This window comes from Pavona decussata, unplaced genomic scaffold (assembly GCF_977016875.1).
Source record: "Pavona decussata unplaced genomic scaffold, jaPavDecu1.1 SCAFFOLD_345, whole genome shotgun sequence".
Taxonomy (NCBI): Eukaryota; Metazoa; Cnidaria; class Anthozoa; order Scleractinia; family Agariciidae; genus Pavona; species Pavona decussata.
This window is the reverse complement of record NW_028145730.1, coordinates 40,602-63,427: the sequence shown is the minus strand read 5'-3', so window position 1 is coordinate 63,427 and position 22,826 is coordinate 40,602. Positions and strand designations below refer to the sequence as shown.

The window sequence follows — 22,826 nt, the reverse complement described above, 5'->3', positions numbered from 1 at the left end:
GTCTAAAAACTTGCAATTTAAGTTTTACACATTTATAAGTCTTCTCCAGAATGAAAAATTCCTCTTCTACCTTAGTGAAACATTTGCCACACAGACTCAGAGATATATAAATCAGACGGAGTTTGGAAGGAAATGTTCCACTGAATATTCGCCGTATTCTTCTCATTTTAACTCTAGATTTTTATAAGAAAGTAGCTTTCACCATTATTAACATCTCTGTGCATATTTCTATGTGAACGATGAGAAATGAAAACACCAAGACAAATACAGATCAACCCATACAGATCGACTACCCGATCGCCAAATTTAATTGGCCTAAGTTACTGAATTAAATATTATTTTTTCTCCCCTGCTTTGCTGTTTAAAACACCCTGAACACAAAATGCTGCATGGAAGTTACCAGTTGAAGTAACTGTTAGTTCAAAATTATTCCATTAATCTAACTTGACGAAAACTGTCAACGACGCACTACTCCAATTACCTGAAAGTAGTCTAGAGCATTGGGGCCGTCCCCACTTCCTTGTTCCCAGTATTTCCTTTCCTTTTTCATCCACGCACCAACACAGCCCAGTGAAACTGTGGCACTGCACATCACCATAACTTCCGTCAGGATTACAGTGTGGGACGTATGTGCCAGGGGGTGGAATCCCTGCCAAGCCCAGGGATCGTGTTCTATGACGCTGACAAGAGGTGATATTTGCTAAAAGAGAAAGAGTGATATAAAGAGTATTTATGTCCTTCCCTCGTTTATATTACTAAAAACTGGGGTACTGTTAAGTCGGTTATGTAGCAAGGAAACAAAATGAATTTGTAATGAGCAGATGTTGTCGACTGAAACGAAAACCCACGACCTTTCGCACATTGATAAGATGTACGAGAAGGCTGAGTTCGATGAGGTTCTTTACTGAAATTTACGCCATATTTTCACAATGTCCCAACTCGCAGTGCGTCTCAAAATAAGTGGGTGGCTTTAAAAAGCATCCCATCAGAGAATTCGACGAATCAGCTTTCTTTCTCTTCTCTGGAGACCTATGCCAGTGCAAAACTAAGTACGCCTAAAAAGAATTTTTTTTAACTCTGAGTTTGTATTAGAATAAAGAAAAAAAGCCAAAAGAAATCCGCCCCTTCTCAGACGTTAATTGGTCTTCGAGTATGAAAAAGGGAACAGAAAGCAAATGTATTTTCAATCGATTACGCACACATCGTCGCAGAATATATCAATTATTTTGCATACCTGAGCAGTCAGGTAATCCCCAGACTGTCGTACCCCAGCGTTCATTGCCGTTTTCATCCACACACCAGCACTGACCAGTGCCCAAGTGACACTGTACTTCATAATACCCGCCATCCTCTCGACACCTTGGTATGAAATTCCACGGATTAGGTCCGCTGGCCGATAATTCCTTGGCTCTTTCCTGGTGTTTGTGACAGGCTGTGAGATCGTCTAAGAAATTTAAAATATACAAATAAGACAGCAACAACTTTATTCCAACTCAAACCATTCATGAAATGAAGACAAGTGTGGCTGCCCGAAAACCCACAAGGGGCTACAGAGACAGGGTGCTGTTAATAGTACCAATATACTCTGGCTATTCAATAGTGCTTGTAGTTTTCGGTGCAGAATTATTCAGTGGTTTGCTATTTATTGAGAATTATTATTCTTGTGTAGTGAGCTATGCAAGAGTGAACATCTCATTTTATAACTCTAAGACAACCATGTCATTTTTTTAATGTCTTAGATAACAAAATAAAGAAGATTTGACACGTTATTGTTGATAGGTCTGTAAGTTCGAAAGTTCTATAAGTTCTGAAAGATAGAAATCCTATGAAAATTCAAACTCGTTGCCAGAACATTTCCCTTGTAAATAGGGAGCGGCGGGAAGGATCCTATCATCGGCTGGCCACTCGTGCCCAACAAATAACCAAACATCTTGGGTGTAATAAATTAGCGATGACTAGATTATCGCAACTCCACAAGTAGGATGAATTTTCAGGTCGATGCCTATTTATTACGACTTGCGTACACACCGCCACAAAGCCGGAATACACTGACAGGACTACGAGCGGCGTGAATCTTTCTTGGCATTGACTGCGCCATAAACAAGATTATTAACATCAAATAAATAATAATTCCTCGATTTGCTAGTGTCACTAGGCCGTTCAAAATCAATATAGAAGATTAACCAGTGAATTGCATTAATTAAATTTTGTTCGAACTATTTATGTGTGAACGTGACCAGCCGATGCCAAGGTCGTTTCCCGCCCCTCCCAATTTACACGGCCTAGGAACGAGGTTGATGACAGTTTGGGTCAAAAATATACTATTTCGAACTATTACTTTAATTATATTTCGCTTAGAATGAAAGAATCTAAAAAAAGGAGTTGAGCAAAACTGTGGTCACGTGAAACGTATGAAACATCTTATGACAGTTATACCTTTTGTTGGGCAGCGAATAACTCCTTCGTTCCTTGTCCCTTTTATCTCTTTACCATCTCTATCCACACACCAACACTGCCCTACTACTACATCACACTGTACTTCGTCATATGTCCCGTCAATTTTACAACGGGGGACATATTTTCCAGCCGCCAGTGGAAGATGCGAGCGACGGGCTCGTTCACGTTGGCAGGGAGTTACTATATATCCGCGAGAAGCTACAAAAGGAATAACATGTAAAATAGAACTTCTAAAGTAAAATTTATGCGAAGGGTTGTTACACTCCGTGTGGTGTTCACTGTCAGATAAAAGGGACGAAGACGACGCCACCGAGAACGTCAGAAAACAATAGTTTTTCATAAGCAAAACACTGGCTCTGCACGTGCGTTATAAACTTTGGTACATTTCTTTGTCGTCCTCTGCAAAACAACAACGTGAAATGACCACATTCAAGGTTTAATGAAGAACGTGAACGCATGGTGATCAATTTTCCTTCCTCTTTATTAACTTTAAAGCCACCCCTATGACTTGAGCTCCTGGATAGTTCGGGCAAATTACACAAACTAAATAAGTAGAAATAATCGCGAATTTATTCAAAAAACGCAAATGTAATTGTTGAGTCCCGTTTTCGTTGGGGTCGTCGTCGTCTGTGCCTAAGGTCCCTAAAAATATTTCTAGAACGTCCTGAATGTTAAAATATTTATCAGAGGAGCGGACTGCTCAAATGAGTTGTAAAGGATGGTACACATGAGAATGATGATTATTCTAGAAAGTGACGCAGGCATACTCGGAAAAAAGAAATCCGAGTGCTCCTATCATGGTACACATGTTTTGAAGAAGACGAGTGTGCCTTGTTATTGTTAAGGTAAAATCTGTGGAACGTACTCGCTGCGTGGCAGTCTGGTATGCCGAGGCTAATATCAACGCTGGTGCCTGCTACTTCATCGCCTCTCTCAAAAATGCAGAAATAAAGAGAGCCCTGAATCTGCAACGGGGAGAAGCTTCCATCAGATGTGCACCATGGTACGTGAGAACCTGCAGTGCCGCTCCTGATGTTTTGTTGATAGCGAGTCCAGCACAGAGTATTAGTCTCTAAAGGAAGAAACAAAAAGTAGTTAAACAAGTGGAAAAGTAAGTGTTATATAACAAACGGATGGTACATATTTAGCTAAACGTAGGCAAAAATCATCCAAGCATGCACCATCTGAAAAAATATAGTTTTTGGGTAAGCTGGTGTATGAAATGCCATGCTGGTGACAAGCTTTCTATTTGAAGCTAAATGTAGTTAATGAGATCGGGTTAGTGATGTGAAGCACGGTATTTCATTCACTGGATAACTGTTTATAAAAGATGTTTACTCCCAGGCATACGTATCCGGCCAGGTGAAAAACAACTTGAAAAAAGACCATCAAAGGGTATACATATAAATACTTAAACCTGGCAAATGGGATTCGGCCAGGTTAGCAATATACGTTGCTTCTCAATTATTATATTTTGAGGTGGAGGGGCTTTCAGGGCAACTGGACGACAAAATTGCTTTGATGTTCTGAGTTAACGAAGAAGCGTCAATCAAAATAAAGTATGAGTACTACAAAGGTTCCCTCGTTAGGGTGTGGGACGCGGTCCCCTTTGGATTCCGGTTCTAAACTTAAGCAGAAAGACGAAGTACAAAAATTTATATTGTCCAGTAAGTGTACGGTTTGGATGCAGCACCTAATTTTGGCAGTCGGCTAGTATAAAGCAAAATACATTTCCATTAAATTAATACACTAAAATTTCAACTGTGAAATCAACTTCTTACCAATGGCGGAACATTGGACAGCCTGGTTAGTGACGGTAGAGGAAAGTTTTCTCCCGTCTTCATCTACGCACCAACAAAGCCCTGAAGAGTTTTCACATTGTATTCCCGCGTAATCGCCATTCAATTTGCAGTGGGGCACGAACCGTGTGGGTTCTGGTGGAAGGTTAATTGCTTCCTGTAGCCGTTTTTGACAACTTGTCAGCACATTCCCTATGAAGGAAACAAAAACCAAAAACAAATAAACAACAAATAAACGTTTTAACTGTAACTGCTAACAATGCAAGGGGCATCGTGTCGGTCAGATGGAATTCACACTGTACGCCGACTTTCACCACGGCTATTAACTGGTATTTAAAGGCTACGCCGCGTAGTGCTGCAAAAATGTGAGAAATCAGCCTTTAAACAGATGCAACAACACAGCAGAACTACAGGTCTTTAAGTAACTCCTTCGTGTAAACATAGAAAATGCCCAAAAGAAGTATTCCAGCCATCACCTGGCGAAGAGCAGATTGGCTTTCCCATCGCAATACTTTGTCTCGTGCCCGGTAACTCAGTCCCCTCAAAGTTGACACAAAAGCAAACATCCCCGTGACATTGAACCTCTTGGTAGGCACCAGCCTTACTACAGCGTGGTTCGAAACGACCAGGCATAGGATGCCGAAGATAGTCTTGAAACTGCCTTTGACACAGGGTCAACGAGAAACCTGTATGCAATGAAAAGTGAAATGTTACGCGATTAAAAGCCTATAAAGTTTTACGAGATCAGCTAATAAATAATATAAAGTCAGTTGAAAAGTGTTAGCGGAAATTGTTCGATTATTTTTGGAATTGCCAAGTAATTTAAAAACTTAACTTAATTAAATAGTGAGGGCACTGGAAATATCTGGTTCTGATCATGGTGGCCGCTGCCCCATGACGTCATTCACGAACAGTATTGAGGCGAGGGTGCCGATCTTCTTCGAAGCTATAATGTAATTGTAGTTTTATGCGTGATTACGCTTCAACGTGTTCTATCTGCAGCAAAAGTTTCAAGTAAGGCTCCTTTGGTTTAATGTCATACCACTGAGGATCCGCTTCACAAATTCCTTGTATCGCTTGATCGGCCGGCCTAGTTTCCTCCGGCCAGCTGCCAGCTCACTGTACAACAACTGACGAGGCAAACGCTGAATCTCCATCCTAATGGCATGCTTTACCCATTGCTGAAAAGGATTGCCTCAATACTGGTGGAATCGACTTTCTATAAGATCCCAGGCTATTGACACAGTCCTGTCAGCGAAGGGTCAGAATAGAACTCAATGAACGCGTGTAAAATTTATCCAGCTGTTTGATATATCTGCGGTATAGGCTCACACCCGTAAAAGAGAGACGTCAGTACCACAGCACCGAATATTGTCAGCGTTGTGGATATCATGTTTGTTCAGTACCTTTTTACGCAGCCTACCGAGTGCTTGACTAGCTTTCGCTGAGCCTGGACGAGACCCATCATTAACACTTCCGAGGTACTTGAACCTGCCAATGTTGTTAAGCTAGCTGGGTGCCATCTATTGTTATCGGTAGTAAAAAGTGGTACCAAAGTACAACGCTGTAAAAGGCAGTTGTCACTTTCACTCGTACTTTTATAACTATATGGATGCATGGACCAAATTTTTTCCATTTTGTAAAACAATTACGGTACATAGACATCGAAACACTGCTTTCAACCAATCATAGTAAGCGCGAATTTCAACAGAAAACTAACCTCCTCCCTTGCGGCATTTGGGTTTCCCTTCAATAATATCCAATCGTGTTCCATGAAATTCTACTCCATGTTCGTTGACGCAGAAGCAGTAGAGTCCCCGGCACTGTATGGGCTCATATCGTCCATCGTGTGTGCACTGAGGTATATAAGGACCCGGTAAAATCCAGCTTCGTAGAATTCCCTGATACTCCTTTTGGCACTGCTTTAAGGGAGAACCTGGGAATAAAGACAATGTACGCTTTTAGGCGACTGATGGTAAAGAGAAGAAATCAAATATTTACAAAGCAAGCAGAAGCTCTTGGTAAAGTACTTAAGCAGCTTTAGATAGCAAAATTAACCTCATATCGATTGTTTGTCAATAGTGCTGGTTGGGTATATGCTCCTTTAAGTTGCACGGAAATAACGATTTGCCTTCGACCGATAACACACGAATCGTTCAATTATCGTTGTGCACCTAAGAGGCTAAAATGGACAGGGAAGATCACTTACTGTCGTCTCTGTGCCAATCTACCATGTATATTCTCAAAATTGTTGCACTGGTCTATGAAACTAAGGGAAAAGCCTTAAAATACCTCTCACACCAACCAGAAATACCGAGAGCACTATGGACACCGTGGAATAAATACTATACTATCTATGCAGTGTGCAGGATTTTAATACATTTTACGGGGAATGACATGTTAAGAGATGTGACAAACCTGCGGAAGGGCATATTAGGTAGCCTGTTGTCCTTGTTCCATTGGTTTCTTTCCCAGACTGGTCTACACACCAGCATTCACCTGTAGCTCGCAGACATTGTATCTCCTCAAACCTGCCTTCGCGTTTGCATGTAGGAATGAAGTTGAGAGGTGTAGCTGGGAGTTGCAGAGCCTCCTTGTACTGCTTTTGGCAAATGGAAGGCGGTTCATTACCTATACACAGGGCAAAAACAAACAAGCATATATTGTACACTTCCGTCACTTAGGTTACACATGAGCAGGCTTTCCTTGAAAAGTTTACATTTAACAAGTTTCTCGTGTTCTCGTATATAGGACAGAACTTGTAATTTTTTCCTTGGTAAGTCTTCTGACGTGTCTGTTTTTAGCAAGGAGCATTTACCAAGGAAAAGCGTGCCAAAAACTGTAATGGCAAACAAGCTTGTCAGTCGTCTATACCGGCCTAGATAACTTGTCAAGAATAATAATGGTCAAAAGATGTTAAAGCTTTACATGCAAGTAATGAAAATTTTCATTAACTGACACACAGTTAATGGAATAGCACATTTCGATTGGTGTCAAGTAAAATTAAGTACTGCTCTTGTCACATAGTATGCTACTGTTTGAAAATCGAATAAAAATCACTTATTTGAAAGATTCAACGATTTACAAAGTGAATGAATTAATCAAAGCAACTTTATGTACACACGGTTTTAAACTACCATAAAGATCCGATAGTAGCGACCCTCGTTACTTTCGGAATTAGCAGCCTTTGGAGCTCGTTACTTTAGGGGGGAGAGGGGGGGTCGTAATTTTCGGGGAACAAAAACCATGAAACAAAGCTAGGAACATAATATAAAAAAACAACAACATTTTATTTGTATTCCATGCTATAAAGATGGCGTTTAATTTTATGAACAGAAAGTATGTAACGGTGATACAAAAAGCTTGACTTTGGATTGGAAAACAATAAAGGCATTCGGTATGTGTATAACAAAATTTAAAAAAACTCGCTACTTTTGGGGTTTCGCTATTTTCGGGATTTATTAGAGGCCACAAAGTTTTGACGTTACTTTCGGGGGGTCGTTACTATCGGAACTCTTTACGATAGCACCCTGTGGTGCTGTGAACATGAACTCAATATCCTCAACAAAGTTAACGTAAGAGTTTCAGAGTGCTAACTGACAGAAGACTAACCAATTGGCTAATACTGAGACAATTATAACACGAATTTAACCACATGTATTATATTTTGAAGCTTATGACATCACAACCTACCAGAAATGCCACATTTAGGTTTTCCAAGTCTAGCAGGTAAGGACGTCCCCTTGATTTCATTCCCGTCATTATCGACACAGAAGCAGTCAAGGCCTTGGCACTGCATGGGCTCAAACGTTCCGTCCTCTCTGCATCTAGGAATCATTATTCCTGGGAGCGGGTTTTTTGCATACTCTATGTAACGCTTTTGGCATGTGGTTAAACGAGTTCCTTTTGGCGCAAACAAGAAGAAAATCGCTTGAGAATCTTTTGCATTGAGACTGTACCAGTCATCTCAATCCCCATAACACTGTTTATGGTGATGAAACAAATTAAATCACCCGCATGAACTGCTACTGACTGGAGGAGGGAGCTGGAAAATCTTATCTAAGAGTTTTAAGGAAACTTCAAATCATGGTTTCCAGTTTTGGCAGAAATGTTGTGACAGTATGACTAAAATATTATTTAGCGTAGATGAATGAGAGAGGTTTCACTCGTGATGAAAAGTAAATGGCAATTGACGTATTAAAAGTTTCCTAAAGTACATACGAAGAAACACGAAATGATGTAAACTCGAAAGGAAAACGTTGTTAATGATAACGATGGTTGAGAACAACGAGGCAGTTTTCTCGCGGGGTGGGAGGTACTCCCCTATATGGGCTATGCGGGGACGTGCCGCTGGATAGGATATGGTTTTTGGCTGCTCTGCCCTGAACAGGGTATATAAGCGAGTCTGCCCTGGACCCGTCCTATACAGGGTATGGTTGCAAGACTATTCGAGTATTTGGTAATACGAAATTTTGGGGTTTTCGCCATCACTTCTACTATTTTATCTGTTGTGATTGGTGTTCGCGTTTCAATGCGTGGAACATCACGTCCTGTAAGTAACAGTAGGCCTTTAAATGTAATTACCATTGCCACACTTGTGTAAAACAAGAGCTAGATGTTGTCCTTTTTTCCTAAATAGGGTCTTAAAATAGAGGGCGTAGTCCTACACAGGGTAGTTGTTTAAGGTTATTTTCGTCCTAAACAGGGTCAGGGCTTCAACCCCCAGCGGCAACCTATACCCAAACACGGGTTAAGTAAAGACGGGGGGGGGGGGGGGAATGGGGCAGTTTTAGTTTTAAAATTCACCTGATATAGGACATTTTAAGGGCTGAGTAGTCCTGGTTCCAAGAATTTCCTTTCCATTCTGGTCCACACACCAGCACTCTCCACTGGACTCCTGACACTGCACCTCCTCGTACCGACCATTTGATTTGCATCGAGGTACAAATACACCTTCAGAAGACTGCAGAGAGGCCTCGTGATACCTACGTTGACATTCAGTCACCGTCCCACCTACAACAACAGAATAAAGTGTTTAGTCATAGCCTGACCTGATGGGACTTTTTCTAGACAGCTGAAAGCCGCTACTTAAAAAAAAAAAGACGGCGAGGTGCGTGATGTAACAGTCTGCAATCTCGGGAAGAACTCGAAAGTGTCGAAACATCGATCCAAGCCAACCCCCCGCCTCCAATCCCCACTCTTGCGCAAAAAGCTTCCCTCGGATCTGTTTACAAATATTCCATACACGGGCATGTACCCAGCAATTTTCTCAGATTCAGGTAGAACGTGCGTATAAATCTATGTTAGTTGTTCCTTCCGCTCGTTAATTACTTTAAGCATAATATTTAATTTATCTAAGTTTCCTGAAATCAAGTTTTAGCCATTCACAAATAATGATTGCCCTGCAGCAAATTTAAAAGATGGGAAATATAGAAACTGAATGACTCTCAGACACATGAAAAAACGAAAATATACAACCACCGCTTACTGGTATAAGTGCAGACAGGTCTTCCCACAACCACACTAATCTTAGTGCCAGGCTGTTCATTCCCATTCTCATAGACGCAATAGCAGTAAGATCCGTAACACTGCATTGGGTTATAGGAACCATCCACTCGGCACCATGGAAGATGTCTGACGGGATGGGCGCTCTTCAACAGGTTAAGTAATCTCTTTCGACAAGGACTCAGTTTAGTGGAGAACTTGAAGCAATCTACGAGTAATAAGAGGCCTTTATTGTAATACAAAAAACCAGGAAAGGTGATGTGGGTAATTAAGGAGGCTCGCAGCAGTTTTTCTGGACTTAGAGTGGAAGGTTTGAAATTACAATCTCGCATAGAAGATAAATTTCGATCTCCTTCATTCCACATCATTTCAACATATGATCAAAGTTGATTTTCTCATCGGTTTCCAAGCAACAACTGTTACCATAGCAACGGTAGCGCACAGGCTCTTTTTTCAAACATTATCAATTATCTCGAAATCTTGTCATACACTTTATGACGAAACTTTAGGGACTTAAACTACTCAATCTAGACAACTTGTAGGCGAAATTAGAAAAAAAATCTGTAAGAGCGTTTTCAAGAAATAATGAATCAATTTTTACGGAGTGATTTAGTCTATGGCCACATTTTTCACCAATATCTCTGGCAAAATAAAAATTGACACTTTGTCTTTTCTGTTAAAAGGTCTTTCCTCATAGAAAAATCATTCAAATGTATATTGAGCTTCATGGGTGTCTCCGATTTTAAGATATTTATGTTTGAAAACAGTTGAAATAAAGTGCAGATGAATGAAAAAGTTCCTACTTTGCATAAACCGAGATATCTTTAAAATGCGTCCACAGACTGTTCTGTTAAATTACAAGCGGTTAGAGTAAGAATTCTTTCGACATTCACGCAAGACATTTAGGCTCAAGAACCGAAACCGGTGTTATTGAATCTTGGTCAAGTTGCAGTCGTTATTTCCTTTCTCCGAACAAGAGTTTTACGTTGTTTGTCCAGGTCTATTTCACTGATATTCACGTGCTTTTAATATTTATCATAACGTGAAGTCGTGCAAAAGGTAAATTTTTTACATTGGAAGACTTGGGAAGCAAGAACATAAAGTGTCTGACTAGATTTCGAGATAATTGACAATGTTTAAAATGAGAGGCTATGCGCTACCCGTTGCTATGGAGATAGTTGTTGCTTTGAAACCGATGAGAAAATTAACTTTGATCATATGTTGAAATGATGATGTAGTATGAAGGAGATCGAAGTTTATCTTCTATGCGAAATGTAATAAATCAAAAACGAGTTGCGAGTGTTTGACCGGGGTTTCCAGACACCGAGAAACAGATGAAAGCACGAGGCCGAAGGCCTCGTGCTTTTATTGTTTCGAGGTGTCTGGAGACCACAGTCAAACACGACGCACGAGTTTTTGATTTTGCTTCTAAAACTATTCACACTTCTTTAGTAATTAAGGGGCATTGTTTCAGTGCTTTAATTTCTCATGAGATTATGTATTTTAATAATAATCAAAAAATGGGAATTTTTGTGTTGTTCGTTGTAAGTCATGTGGTGGTGAAGAAGACAGAGTCTTGCAGCGAATACGGAAAGCACTTTTCGTTTTCCAAAAACTGGGGAAGAAGAATTAAAGTTGCTGCAAGGGAGCATTCCTAAGTCAACTGTCCACAAAACCAAATGGGCGATTAAAATTTTTCGCGAATGGCAGATAAATAGAAAAGTTAAAGTTCCTGTACTTGATGCTGGTGCCTATTTTAAAGATTATGGAGATTTGTCCAAAGTTCAGTCGTTGAATACAGATTTGGCAAATATGGATGCCAACGCTTTAAAATACTGGCTGAGTAAATTTGTCCAGGAGGTTGCGAATAGTGAAGGGAAGGTGTATCCAGCAAGGACCCTTTCTGGAATTATCTGTGGCATCCGAAGGCTATTACATGAAATTGTGGGAAGCGAAGCATTAAATCCTTTAGCTGCTTCGGATAAAAGGTAAGAGAGGATATAGAATTTATGTTCGATGCAGGATACTCTTTTCATCGAAGTGTACAGTTAGAATATAGATTGACCTTTTTTTAAACTTTCTATATTTTATTGCAGATTTACTTTTTTTCGTCGTTGTCTTGATGCCAAGATGAAATATGATTCGCGGCAAGGTGTGAGTTTGCAAACAAGGAAAGAAGGGAAGGAAGCTGATTAATTATGATAATTAAATAAACTGAAGTATTGTTTTTGTGTTCAATTTATTTTGTTTTGATACATAAATCTTGATGTCCAATGAGAAGACAGATGAAAACCACGCGTGGTTTTGATATGTGATCCAAAGCACGTGTGGTTTTCATCTGTGTTTTCATCTGGCATCAAAACTCATGCACGTGACGAATTTAGCCATTTTTTATTGGCTCTCAGACTTATGAATTATTAATGAGTTTTAGAAGTAATATATCAAACACGAGGAAGAGTGTTTCATCAGATATCCAAACACTGAGAAGAAGGTTAAAAAAACGAGGCGCAGCCGAGTTTGTTTAAACGTCTTCGAGGTGTTTGGATATCTGATGAAACACACTTTCGAGTATTTGATATGGCTTCTCAAATGATCAATAATTCTTGGAGAAATTCGAGGCTAAAGTTGGCAAAATTTTATGGTAATTAATAATAATAATAATAATAATAATAATAATAATAATAACTACTTATATAGCGCTTATCCAGTTCTGTTCTAAGCGCTTTACTAAGCGCTTTACAAAGTAAAAATCATATTTGTTTAATTAGGATCACATATCCAAACCACGGTCACGGTAGTAATTTTCTTTGTTTTCTCTTGATGAATCATTAATGAGTTTGAGAATGTTATTTCAAAACTTCCACCCCAAGTCCAGAAAAACTGCTGCGAGCCTGCTTATGATCGCAGTGAGTACGGTTAAACTTAAAAAGATATCTAATTTGTTAAAAAAAAATAGATACGCATCAAGCATCTAGGATAATGAATGTTAAAAAACCTAAAACAACTTACATGTCCCAGATGAAAATGGCTCATCCCGCCCACTGAACACCCGGTTAGTCTGGAAATGCTCAGTGGGTAGGCTGTGAAGATAATGAGTCTTAAAGGTCCAATGTCATTTTGATAATATCAAAGGAAATAAAGAGGATGGCTACCAACCGAAATCAGGGCATTTTTCGAGGTTACTGCTCCTGGTACTAGGAATTTCTTTTCCGCTGCTGTCCACGCACCAGCACTCCCTTGAGGAGCGTTCACACTGGATCTCTGACCACCTACCGTCAGGTTTACAAAAAGGAACAAACTTCTTGGAATAGAAGATAGATTCCCGGCGTTTTTTCTCGCAGGGGGTGACGTTAGCGTCTAAAAATGAGATGACGATAACGATTTTTATTTTACAGAACCTCAAACAAAGTTTATTTTTAAAAACTATAATGACTCAAAGAGACCATTTGGTTCAAATCATTTACTATTGGCAGACCTGCAATTAATTTTGATAAAACACTTCTGACTTAATCCGTGATCACGAATTCGTTAAGTAACGGCTAGTTGGATGAAAGAGTTATAACATGAGAGATAAATTTGAGCACTCCTATTTTACGTCTAACATCTATAACATTCTTAGTAACCCGGTATTGATTTGAACTTTTTCAAATTTATCCGTATTAAACGCGCTTGCGTTTCTTTGTACCGACAAAACTTAAGAAAGCAACGCTGAAGCCGTTAAAAAAGAAGCCCCCTGCCAGCCATGTTTTTAAATACAGGTATCAAGTGCTGACTAACAAAAGACCTTGTGAAATTGGGAAAACAAATGCTTTTACCTGGATGTGTGCAGTTTGGTTGTCTGGCCGAATTGTACGTACTGCTTCCGGGAATTTGCTTTCCTTGTGGAGAGACGCAGTAACAAACCCCTCCAGCACATTGAACCTGTTCATAGCTGCCATCTGCACCACAACGAGGGGCATAACGGTTTAACGACAGCTGTAAACTCCGTAAATTCGTCTGGTATTCCTTCTGACACTCAGTCATAGGCTGTCCTATTGTATAAACCAGGTAAGGATAGCATAGATGTAACTACGGTAAAATATAATAGGTCTGCAAGTTTAAATTTCACAGCTGATTTTAGTTGTTGAATCTCAGAGACAACAATAAATCAGGGACAGTGCTAGGTTTTAAAAGCAGGAACAAATGGTATGGTAACCTCCACTACAAAACGGTAGCGATACTATTACAGTCAAGTCAAATGTTGTGCCGTGTTTGACATAACAAACTTTGCTCTGTACAGTTACCACGACATAACAATTTTTTTTCTCAGCAGATTTGTCAATAGATTTTACCCATCGCTAAAACTAACAAAAAAAAGTGGTGCTAACGAAATACATGCTTGTGTGTTAACTGCTCTCAAAACATAATAAAGTCTGTTTGTTTGTGCTTATGTTGGAGACATGAGACGAAGATTTTTAAGTGGAAAAATCAGCAAACGGAGCAAGAAAAAAGGTGAACAAACCTAATCCTACGCACTTCAAGGGCCCTGTTCTCCTGGTTCCAGTCAGCTCCCTCCCTTGTTTATCCACACACCAGCACTCATTGCTGGGTCCATGACACTGAACTTCCACAAAGCTCCCGTCTCTAGCGCACTGTGGCACATAGATTTCCTTCGAAGGATTTGTTAGGGCTTCCTGATGTATCCGTTGGCAGAACGTAATACCATGACCTAAAGGGCAGACAATTAGGTGAAATAAAATAATAAATGAAACACTACATGTAGGTGTCACTGTATTGAGCGCAGAGCACTACTTGTGGACGCTCTCCAGATCGAATTGGCATTTGGCACCAGGAGTAAGGACGAGAACCAACAACAAACTCAACCCACATGTGACGCCAAGTTTCGGAATCGAACCCAAGCCACATTCGTGGGAGTTGAGTGCTCTCCCCACTGCACCATCCTTGCTCCCCTTGTGTGGCCGTCAAGCACTTTATCAGCAGCTATGGTACAATTTTTTGTTTATCTAAACCTGTATCGGCACACCTGGATTCTCCAAACATGGTAGTAATATAAACACTAGTGCTGGTATTCCTTTATCAATAACTACGGTCTAATTTGTTGTACTCTCTTACCTGTATCGCCACATCTCGGTTCTCCAAACAGAGCGTTAACACTGGTATCCTTCACAATCCTCCCATTTTCTGGATCAACACAAAAACACATCGTCCCTCGGCACTGAACTTTCTCGAAGCTTCCGTTCTCTTGACATCGAGGAATTTCCTGGTACGGTTGTGGGCTTCTGGAATGTTCCAGGTACTGACGTTGGCAGGGTGTCAAACGGGCACCTGTAATGGAATGATACCACGATGCTCTTGTTTTTCCATTTGTGTTACTCCCAGGCGAGCTGTTTGAGTAATCAGTTTTGTGGCAGCTGTTGAAGTCTGTTTCCCGTTTCATGTGTGTGCCTTAATTTCCAAATGGTTTTTCGCGTTGTCTTTTGCGGTTGCATTCAATCTTGACTATAAATTTGCTTTTGAAGGTCGTTCGTACTTCTATTACTCGTTTTTACACCTGCAGTTCGCATTGTATAGAGAAGAAAAGACTGTTTCAGCCTGACTTTTCAAGGATTTTAAGCGATTGTCTTCCAGCCATCGTTTTAGGTACTGTTGGTGTTACTCGTATTAGGATCACCAACCAAGAGGTGCACTAGCTTAAAGCCATGCAGGCAAGTATTCCTTATAATCTGGATATTTACACACACACGTATGGAGATCTATAGACTTATAATTGACTTGTTTGATGTGTCTGACGTCAATTTGTTTTGTTGTTGATATACCATGCACATGTAGACGCTAAATATCATCATAAGATCCGACTAATCGCGGAGCCATTCGCAATCGAAGACTGCACTGAATTGTCACAAAATTGATTGAACATTCAAACAGCACTTCTGCGGGCATCATCATGGTGTCACTCCATATACGTTTGGAGTCAGAAGGAGAGAGTTTAATAGGAAGGGAGTCACAAAACATACCTAAAGCAGGACACTTTAACGCTCCTCTCGTCTCGGTTCCCTCGAGTTTTGAGCCATTTTGATCCACACACCAACAGAAGCCAGTAGAACCACTACACTGCACCTCCTCGTAGCTACCGTCTTCCTTGCATCGAATCAAATGAGAATTCCCGAACGGTAGACCGGTTGAATTCTGTTGCGACATCTGACAAGGGGTTAAACCACCTGCTTAAAAGAGAGAGCACACATGAAAAGATTAGGAATGAAAAAACAATTATATGGATTCTTTTATAACCGCTACCTTTCTTAACCCTTTTAAAAATTTCTTTTGCAACTGTGCGAATATTTAACATGAAGCAAGTCCAACTAACCAAAAACGACCGAGATGGTTCTACTTTAAGGCTTCTGACAGGTTTTTCTGGACTTTTTCTTTTCTTTTTTTTCCCTTCCTTTCTTTTTTCCTAAAATTATTTTCTTCTCTTGGGTTTCTTTTCCGCTTATTATTTTCACAACCTCTCTTTAGAAATGTCATTTCGTTTCTCTTTATCGTTTGTTTCCTTTTGTAGGTTTCTGTCTTTTTCTTTGGTTCTTTCCGTTAAAAAAATGTTTTTAAGCAATGAGACAGGCAAACTCGGAAACTGAAAGAAATTCCGAGTGTTCCTATCAGAAGTCGAACCTCTGAAGACCTTCCGATTACTAGTTCGGATTCTCTACCACTGAGCTACATGAGACTTGTGGGACCTAAGGCCATTAAACTAGGTTCATGAGAAAATTTAGTTTCCTTACCGGCCGGTTTTCGTACGGCTATCGAACAGTTCAGTGTTTGATTTCGAGGAACTCTTGTTCCGTCAATTTCTTCTCCGTCCTCATCTGTACAAAAGCAAACTGCTCCATGACACTGCACCTCTTCATATCCCTCATCAGGACGACACTTTGGTACAAAGACACCAAGATGTTTGCTGCGTCTGGCCTCAAGCTGTTGTCGTAGACAAGGACTGTTTGCAGGTGGTTCAGCTGTTAACAAAGTTATTCGAAGAAAAATAACGGGAGATGTAAAGAATCAACCATAAGAGGACACAGAAAAAATCTGAGCCCCAGATGGGATTCGAACCCACGCCCCTCCGTGTTCTAGATCGGATGCTCTAGCCTCTGAGCTACTGAGGACTCGTTGGCGAGCAAGGGTCATTTTTGTGGGTCGGACTTGCGAACCGCATCTCGCAGTCACACAGTCCATCACAAGCAACACATTAAGGCCAAGAGATCCTCTCTTGTTAAGGCTTAACTGCATCACGCAGTCACATTAATTGCAAGAAATGCCTTGCCTTTGAGGAGCCTCCAACCAACCAACCTATGTCACTGCATGATATTAATAAAGGAAAATAACGGGAGATGTAAAGAATCAACCATAAGAGGACACAGAAAAAATCTGAGCCCCAGATGGGATTCGAACCCACGCCCCTAGGAGTGCGTGGAACCACTTTTTGGGCCACACATTCTTGAATACTCCGCTTTTATCGCAGTGGTAACAAAGACCGTTGAATTTCCTTGTTCAAGTTCAGTCATGTTTCTGCTGGGCTGCTGATAGAATATCTGTTTCTGTTCAACAAAGTAATCTTCAATAAATTCTGCTCCAGTCAATTCGCAGACTCCTCGGTGCGAATGAATTACAAGTTTGCTTCTTTCAGTTCCTTTAACAGCACGAGAAAGGCTGTTAAACTCTTATCTGCTTTAGACAATGTTGAGAACGATTTTAAACGGCCAGCATTGACTATGAACCACATTTCAGAGTCGATAATTAGAGGAGTTTTTCCGAAAATTGTCAGGTCCATCGTTAACCTCGGCCGTCGCAAGTGTCATACTGTCATTCAGCGTTGTCAAACGCTGCAACATATCGCAAAGGTTTTCGCGCCTTTTCCGTTTAGTCATGTGATTTGACTTGTTATCTTTTTCGTGTTTACTCACAGCAAAAAACATTTAGTTGCATTTCGATTCTATGGCGGTTTTTGCTTCGAAATCTTTGACAGTCTATTTCTTTTCTTCTTTTGAAACCTCCGATTCAAAGACGTTTCCGGTAAAATGTAATATCCAATCAGATTTCGATTTGCTGGATTTTGACATTGATTAGCCCAGAGGTCTTGCTTCCTTGGTCCTGACCAAAAGGAACGCAGCCTCTGGGAACGAGATTGCCAAGCTAACTGCTTAGCTGTATAAGCATGCGCAATAATTTTTTCTCACACTACCCAAGAATAGCTAGCGTCCACGTGAGCTTGAGTATTGATACCACTGTGACTTTTTCCAACGTAATGAGATTGGAGAATGGGCAGTGAACCCTATCCATGCTTAAAATCTGTAATTATAATTTAAGAGGGTCGGGGACACTTTTAACGCTACCCAATTTTAATCTAGAATGGCGCCATAAGTCATTCTCATTTCAAGCCGCAAACTTTGGAATTCGTTACCTACGTATGTTAGAAATGCCAAGGATATTTCTACTTTTAAATGTCTTTTGAAGAAGCAGCTTTTTAGATTAAGATTAAGTAATTTTTAAATTATTTCTTTTCTTTTTTATGCTTTTCGTTTCACGCACCTGTGTTAACGAGTTTTTATCACTCCTAGATGTAGCGTGGGTAAATAAAGTATTGCATTGTATTGTACCCATAGTTTGTATTAGCGCAAAGGTTTCCAGGAATTTCAGTCGCAAGAAAGGGAGGGCTCCACAATGAACAGAATACAAATGATACGCTGAACTAAACTACTGAATAGAAAAAAAATCAATTTGCAGCACAGAATAGTTTGATAAGACGCGATGTGTCCATACCCGTGCATCGCTGCTGACACTTTGCTTTGGTATTAAATCTGTTCGCGTTTCCACCGCATCCGCCGTACACAAACTGCTCACATCTTGAGGTGTTCAAGTTGTAAAACCACTGTAGTATGAAACCTCTGCAAGGTCCTTCGATCATTGGCAAATAACAGATATTTCCAGCTGTCAACCAAGAAAAATCGAAAGGCGTTTTCTCTATTTACAATTTGAATGCGACTTTTAATACGACGACGAAGACAGTACACGTACACTCAACGATTCACTACAAAACAAACAGTAATTCACGCATAAGAATAATAAAAAGTTATGATTACAGCGAAAATGAAAATATAAAATAGAGAATAAATACGAAACCGACAAGATCTACACAGCAACTCGGGAGACTAAATGTGATTTACATTACACGAAAGCAAAACTCCTATACCGAAACATAAAAGAATGTACCCAGAATGTACAGATAACATAACACGAATTACGTAACCAGACACTGATCATGAGAACACTAAACAAAACAGAAAAGAAAAGCATTAATCAATAAATCGAACACGATACAGTGAACATAAACGTGTTGGCGTTGTAAAACTACTGCAGCATGAAACCTCTGCAAGGACCCTCGATGGAAAATCGAAAGATATTTTCTGTATTTCGTTAAAAGCTACCAGTTATTTAGAACAAACCCCTTTGAAAGTCAAGTCATCGTTTACGTCTATTGTCATGAACCGCCAACTAAGAGATTACTACTATGTAGCGACACGACACAAAAACGGAATCCGGGTTTGTGTTAACGGTTTTCTTGTTGTATAACTCTCCCACAGTAATTTATCCTAGCTTAACCACCAACGCGGCCCACACAGGTGTATCCACAGACTTCTCTGAAATAATCCCCCCTCCCCCTGTATAATTTATCTCTATGTCATATGCTGTGTTATGTACCTGAGTGGCCACAGGCAGAGCTGCATGTCTCTTGCGATGGAAAGTTGTTCTTGTTTCCACCACAACCGCCATACACAAAGGGCCTGCAGACACCATTTTGTCTATCAAAGTACCAGCGAACGGTGTACCGCTTACAGTATCCAGTGCTTCGAGGCTTTATACAGTCACTAAGGGGCATACTATTTCGTCCGTTAGAAGATGGCTCTAAGACAAGATATATAAAAAGAACCCGTCACTCGGAAAAATAATACTGAGTTTTCAGCGGACCAAACTGTCTAGCGGTTGATCCGGGAGGAAAGGGGAGGGAGGTAGGGGCACTCCACACTCCTCGAAATTTGTTTTGTCTATTTTTGGTAGAGGTGTACCGCCAAGTACTGGAAACCCTGACCCTAAAGCAGACAAAATATTCAATTTCTCAATGCCCGTTTTCACAACCGGCCACACGGTTCAAAAACCACTCCCTTTTGAGGCCGCCCCTGCCTATATGGCTCATATAAGGGTGTTGCCCCACCCGGGACGTTTGGTTAGATGGCCAGCTTTCATACTTACCATTAACAGTGACATTTATTTCCGCTTCCGCTGTGGAGAATCCATCATACGCCATACATTTGTACATTCCACTATCGCCCATGTCTACATCTACGATATTCAACTTGTCCATACGTGGAAGCATTCGGTTTGGCAAAGTTCGAAGTCCAACCTTTCGCCACGTGATGCTAACGGGATCTCCTTCAAACCGACACGTGAGCTCCCCTTGTTTGTAGGCGGAAAGAATCTGCTTCTTTTTATGAGCTGCACTGACTCTCATTTTGACTCCATCTAGATAAAAGTTAGTTAGTTGGAAGACGGAAAAATTACATTTCAAGGAGGAAAGCCAGTTTTAACAATCGGTTATTATCAAAGGTCTCTCCAGGATTTAGTACATTTACGTTAGATTTTGTTGCCTTCAACTCTCCAGCCAACAGCTTGAACTTTTTTTTGAAATGCTTCCTTGTTTTATCTTTGTCTTAGTCTTTGGTCAGGCCAGTAACTTTTCATGAAATGCAAAGTAACCAGCTGACAATACTGACTCGTTTTGTCAAGGCCATTTGTAGCGGCAGATCTAAAAAATCCCGTTCTCGTGAATTTTAACAAACCTTCCTTTCTTATTCGCTAAAATTATGTGCAATTTTCTGGCAAAATGAACAAGATTCTCTGCTATCATAATGCGTTTCAAATTTATGCAGCAGTGGCCATGCATCACGTAGATTGACTGAAAAGTTCATCGAGAACAGCTTTCTTCCAGCGAGGTAACACTTACAAAAAAGACCAAAAAAGTCTAAGAGCAAACAATCCGCGAACTAACTCATTAATTTCTTAGTGGAGACATTCAACCGCAAACCTAAATGATCTGAGCGATATTTTAATTTCAAAAATAAGCCAAGTCGAATCCAACGGAAAAAATAGGGGAAGGAGGAACCTCTTTCGTTGTCGTCATTACCGAACGTTCCATATAGAGGAATCTTATGTTGCCCCGACCCCGATAATAGATGTTAATTCCAGACTAACTTGAATGGCAGTTTCCGTAGCTTTGTATCTTGATGTCTCTCTCTCCCAGAATGCAGGCTGTTCTGTTTAACTCACAGGCGCTCTTGTAAGGAATTCCGTCCGTTCCACAGACGTTTTCTCCAGGGAGTGGGGCGGGGCATCTTGACCGGCATGAACACCTCGGAGAATTGTATTTGTCTAGCATGCAGACTTCTCCAGGAAACTGGCAAACTCTCGTGGAACAAAGAACTACACAAAATAGATATTAAACCATTGATATTAACTTGAGTGTAAACTAGCTGTATTGTACATATACTATTGTTAAGCATTTAAGCTAAAAAGGTGTAAAATCACATTTTTTAATAATTTTTTGTCATTAATTCGTGAAACAAGTCGAAGAAACCAAATTTTGTCCCTACGCCTAGATATTTGACACCACGGGACTTGGTTGAAGGGCTAGTCACTGGGACTAGTCGCTTTGTGTTTGCCGACCTTAACGCAATGGCGATACATACTTTCAAAAGCTATAAAACGTGGTAAATTATCTTTAATTTGGCCTCAAAGGGGCAAAGCAGTGTAACCTTTTTGACATTCATCCTTGGACATGAGCAGCTCTCGGTGTGGGTTGCAGGTACTATAGTGAAAACAGCATCTAAATTAAAAGAGAAAATATACCTGTTATTTCAAGCCACCACTTTAATTAAACGAGCAAAACATTGTCTGGAAATAGGAAACAACTCAACGTTACTTTCGCTTGGGCCAAGATGATATTTTAAGATGCAATTTAAGGTACGCCGGTTTTATTTGCCTGCTGCCGTTATTAGAGGTTTGTGATTTACACCAAATTCTGAACACTAACAAAAAAAACAACAACAGTAGAGAGATTCAGTATTTTGGGGTTGGGCGAACTGAAAAGAAAGATGCCCTCCTTCGAGATCTAGGGGAATTTGGTAACGATAAATGATAGCGCGAGAGACCGCAAGTCTGTTACGACCGTGATCATGATACGCGAAACCTTATTGCGATTGAGACCAAAAACATTAATACGCTTGGAACATCAGAGGATAAGACGGCTACTTAAATGATTTGTACCCACCTTTTGCAGTTGCTTTTGAAACAAAATCTAGTTCTTACAGGAAGACAGTTAGAATTCTTCTTATTTGACGCCAGAGTGACTTCATCTTTAGGACAGGCATCTGAAACAAGGTTTAAAACTTTTTTAGTTGAAAGTTTGTCAGAGCATGCACCATATGTTAATGTACCTCAGTCGAAATAAGCAACCATCCATAACTGCCTTTAAAAGAAGATTCCGATAAGGTGAAGGGAAAACGTAACTGGAAACGTGAAAATAGAGTAAAAGTGTAAAAGAGAAAAAAGAAAACTAAGAACATAAAGATTTGGTAGCTGCACTTGCACATCTTCCGAACAATTTTTCTTTAAACAGGTGTGGTCTAAATGCTTCATACTACAAAATAAGCTGTAGTCTTTTGGTAGGCCTAACATCATTATATTTGAAATAAATCTAATAGCATTCTAACAAAAATACTGCAATGTGATTGGCTACGCCGGTCATTATCTGTTCTGTGAAAGACAGCGCGAAGCGAAAAGGTACTCGACTTTTGCTGTGTGTACTTCAAAATAGCAAATGTAAACATTGTAAATCATGAGATAAAGCTTCTCATTTTATTGGAATATTCCGGTTCCAAGATTTATCCCAAAACAAGTGTTAAAAGTCTCGATTTCTATGCGCAATTGTCGAATTGGGCTGCGCCCTAGTGAACAATAACA

The 22,826-nt window shown here is 40.2% G+C and overlaps 1 protein-coding gene and 1 pseudogene across 3 annotated transcripts in view; one reads left to right on the top strand and one right to left on the bottom strand.

Moving 5' to 3' along the window:
- Nucleotides 1–22,826, bottom strand: part of LOC146453176 (uncharacterized) — a 40,459-nt gene that overhangs the window by 14,258 nt on the left and 3,375 nt on the right. For 2 of the 3 annotated variants that reach the window (XM_085096920.1, XM_085096922.1), the window contains exons 3-25: nt 22,135–22,234; nt 21,620–21,690; nt 21,060–21,287; nt 20,061–20,330; nt 19,512–19,715; nt 18,573–18,740; nt 16,541–16,768; nt 15,776–15,982; nt 14,874–15,086; nt 14,263–14,469; nt 13,577–13,792; nt 12,918–13,118; nt 9,745–9,969; nt 9,063–9,269; nt 7,950–8,159; nt 6,675–6,887; nt 5,977–6,192; nt 4,733–4,942; nt 4,239–4,448; nt 3,323–3,529; nt 2,437–2,655; nt 1,235–1,444; nt 482–700 (exon numbers count right to left, since the gene is read on the bottom strand). In XM_085096920.1, coding sequence (XP_084953046.1) covers nt 482–700; nt 1,235–1,444; nt 2,437–2,655; nt 3,323–3,529; nt 4,239–4,448; nt 4,733–4,942; nt 5,977–6,192; nt 6,675–6,887; nt 7,950–8,159; nt 9,063–9,269; nt 9,745–9,969; nt 12,918–13,118; nt 13,577–13,792; nt 14,263–14,469; nt 14,874–15,086; nt 15,776–15,982; nt 16,541–16,768; nt 18,573–18,740; nt 19,512–19,715; nt 20,061–20,330; nt 21,060–21,287; nt 21,620–21,690; nt 22,135–22,234 — 4,659 coding nt within the window. The remainder of the gene's footprint in view (nt 1–481; nt 701–1,234; nt 1,445–2,436; nt 2,656–3,322; nt 3,530–4,238; nt 4,449–4,732; nt 4,943–5,976; nt 6,193–6,674; nt 6,888–7,949; nt 8,160–9,062; nt 9,270–9,744; nt 9,970–12,917; nt 13,119–13,576; nt 13,793–14,262; nt 14,470–14,873; nt 15,087–15,775; nt 15,983–16,540; nt 16,769–18,572; nt 18,741–19,511; nt 19,716–20,060; nt 20,331–21,059; nt 21,288–21,619; nt 21,691–22,134; nt 22,235–22,826) is intronic. The other variant, XM_085096921.1, reaches the window with a different exon arrangement.
- LOC146453177 (uncharacterized) lies at nt 11,258–11,753 on the top strand (annotated as a pseudogene).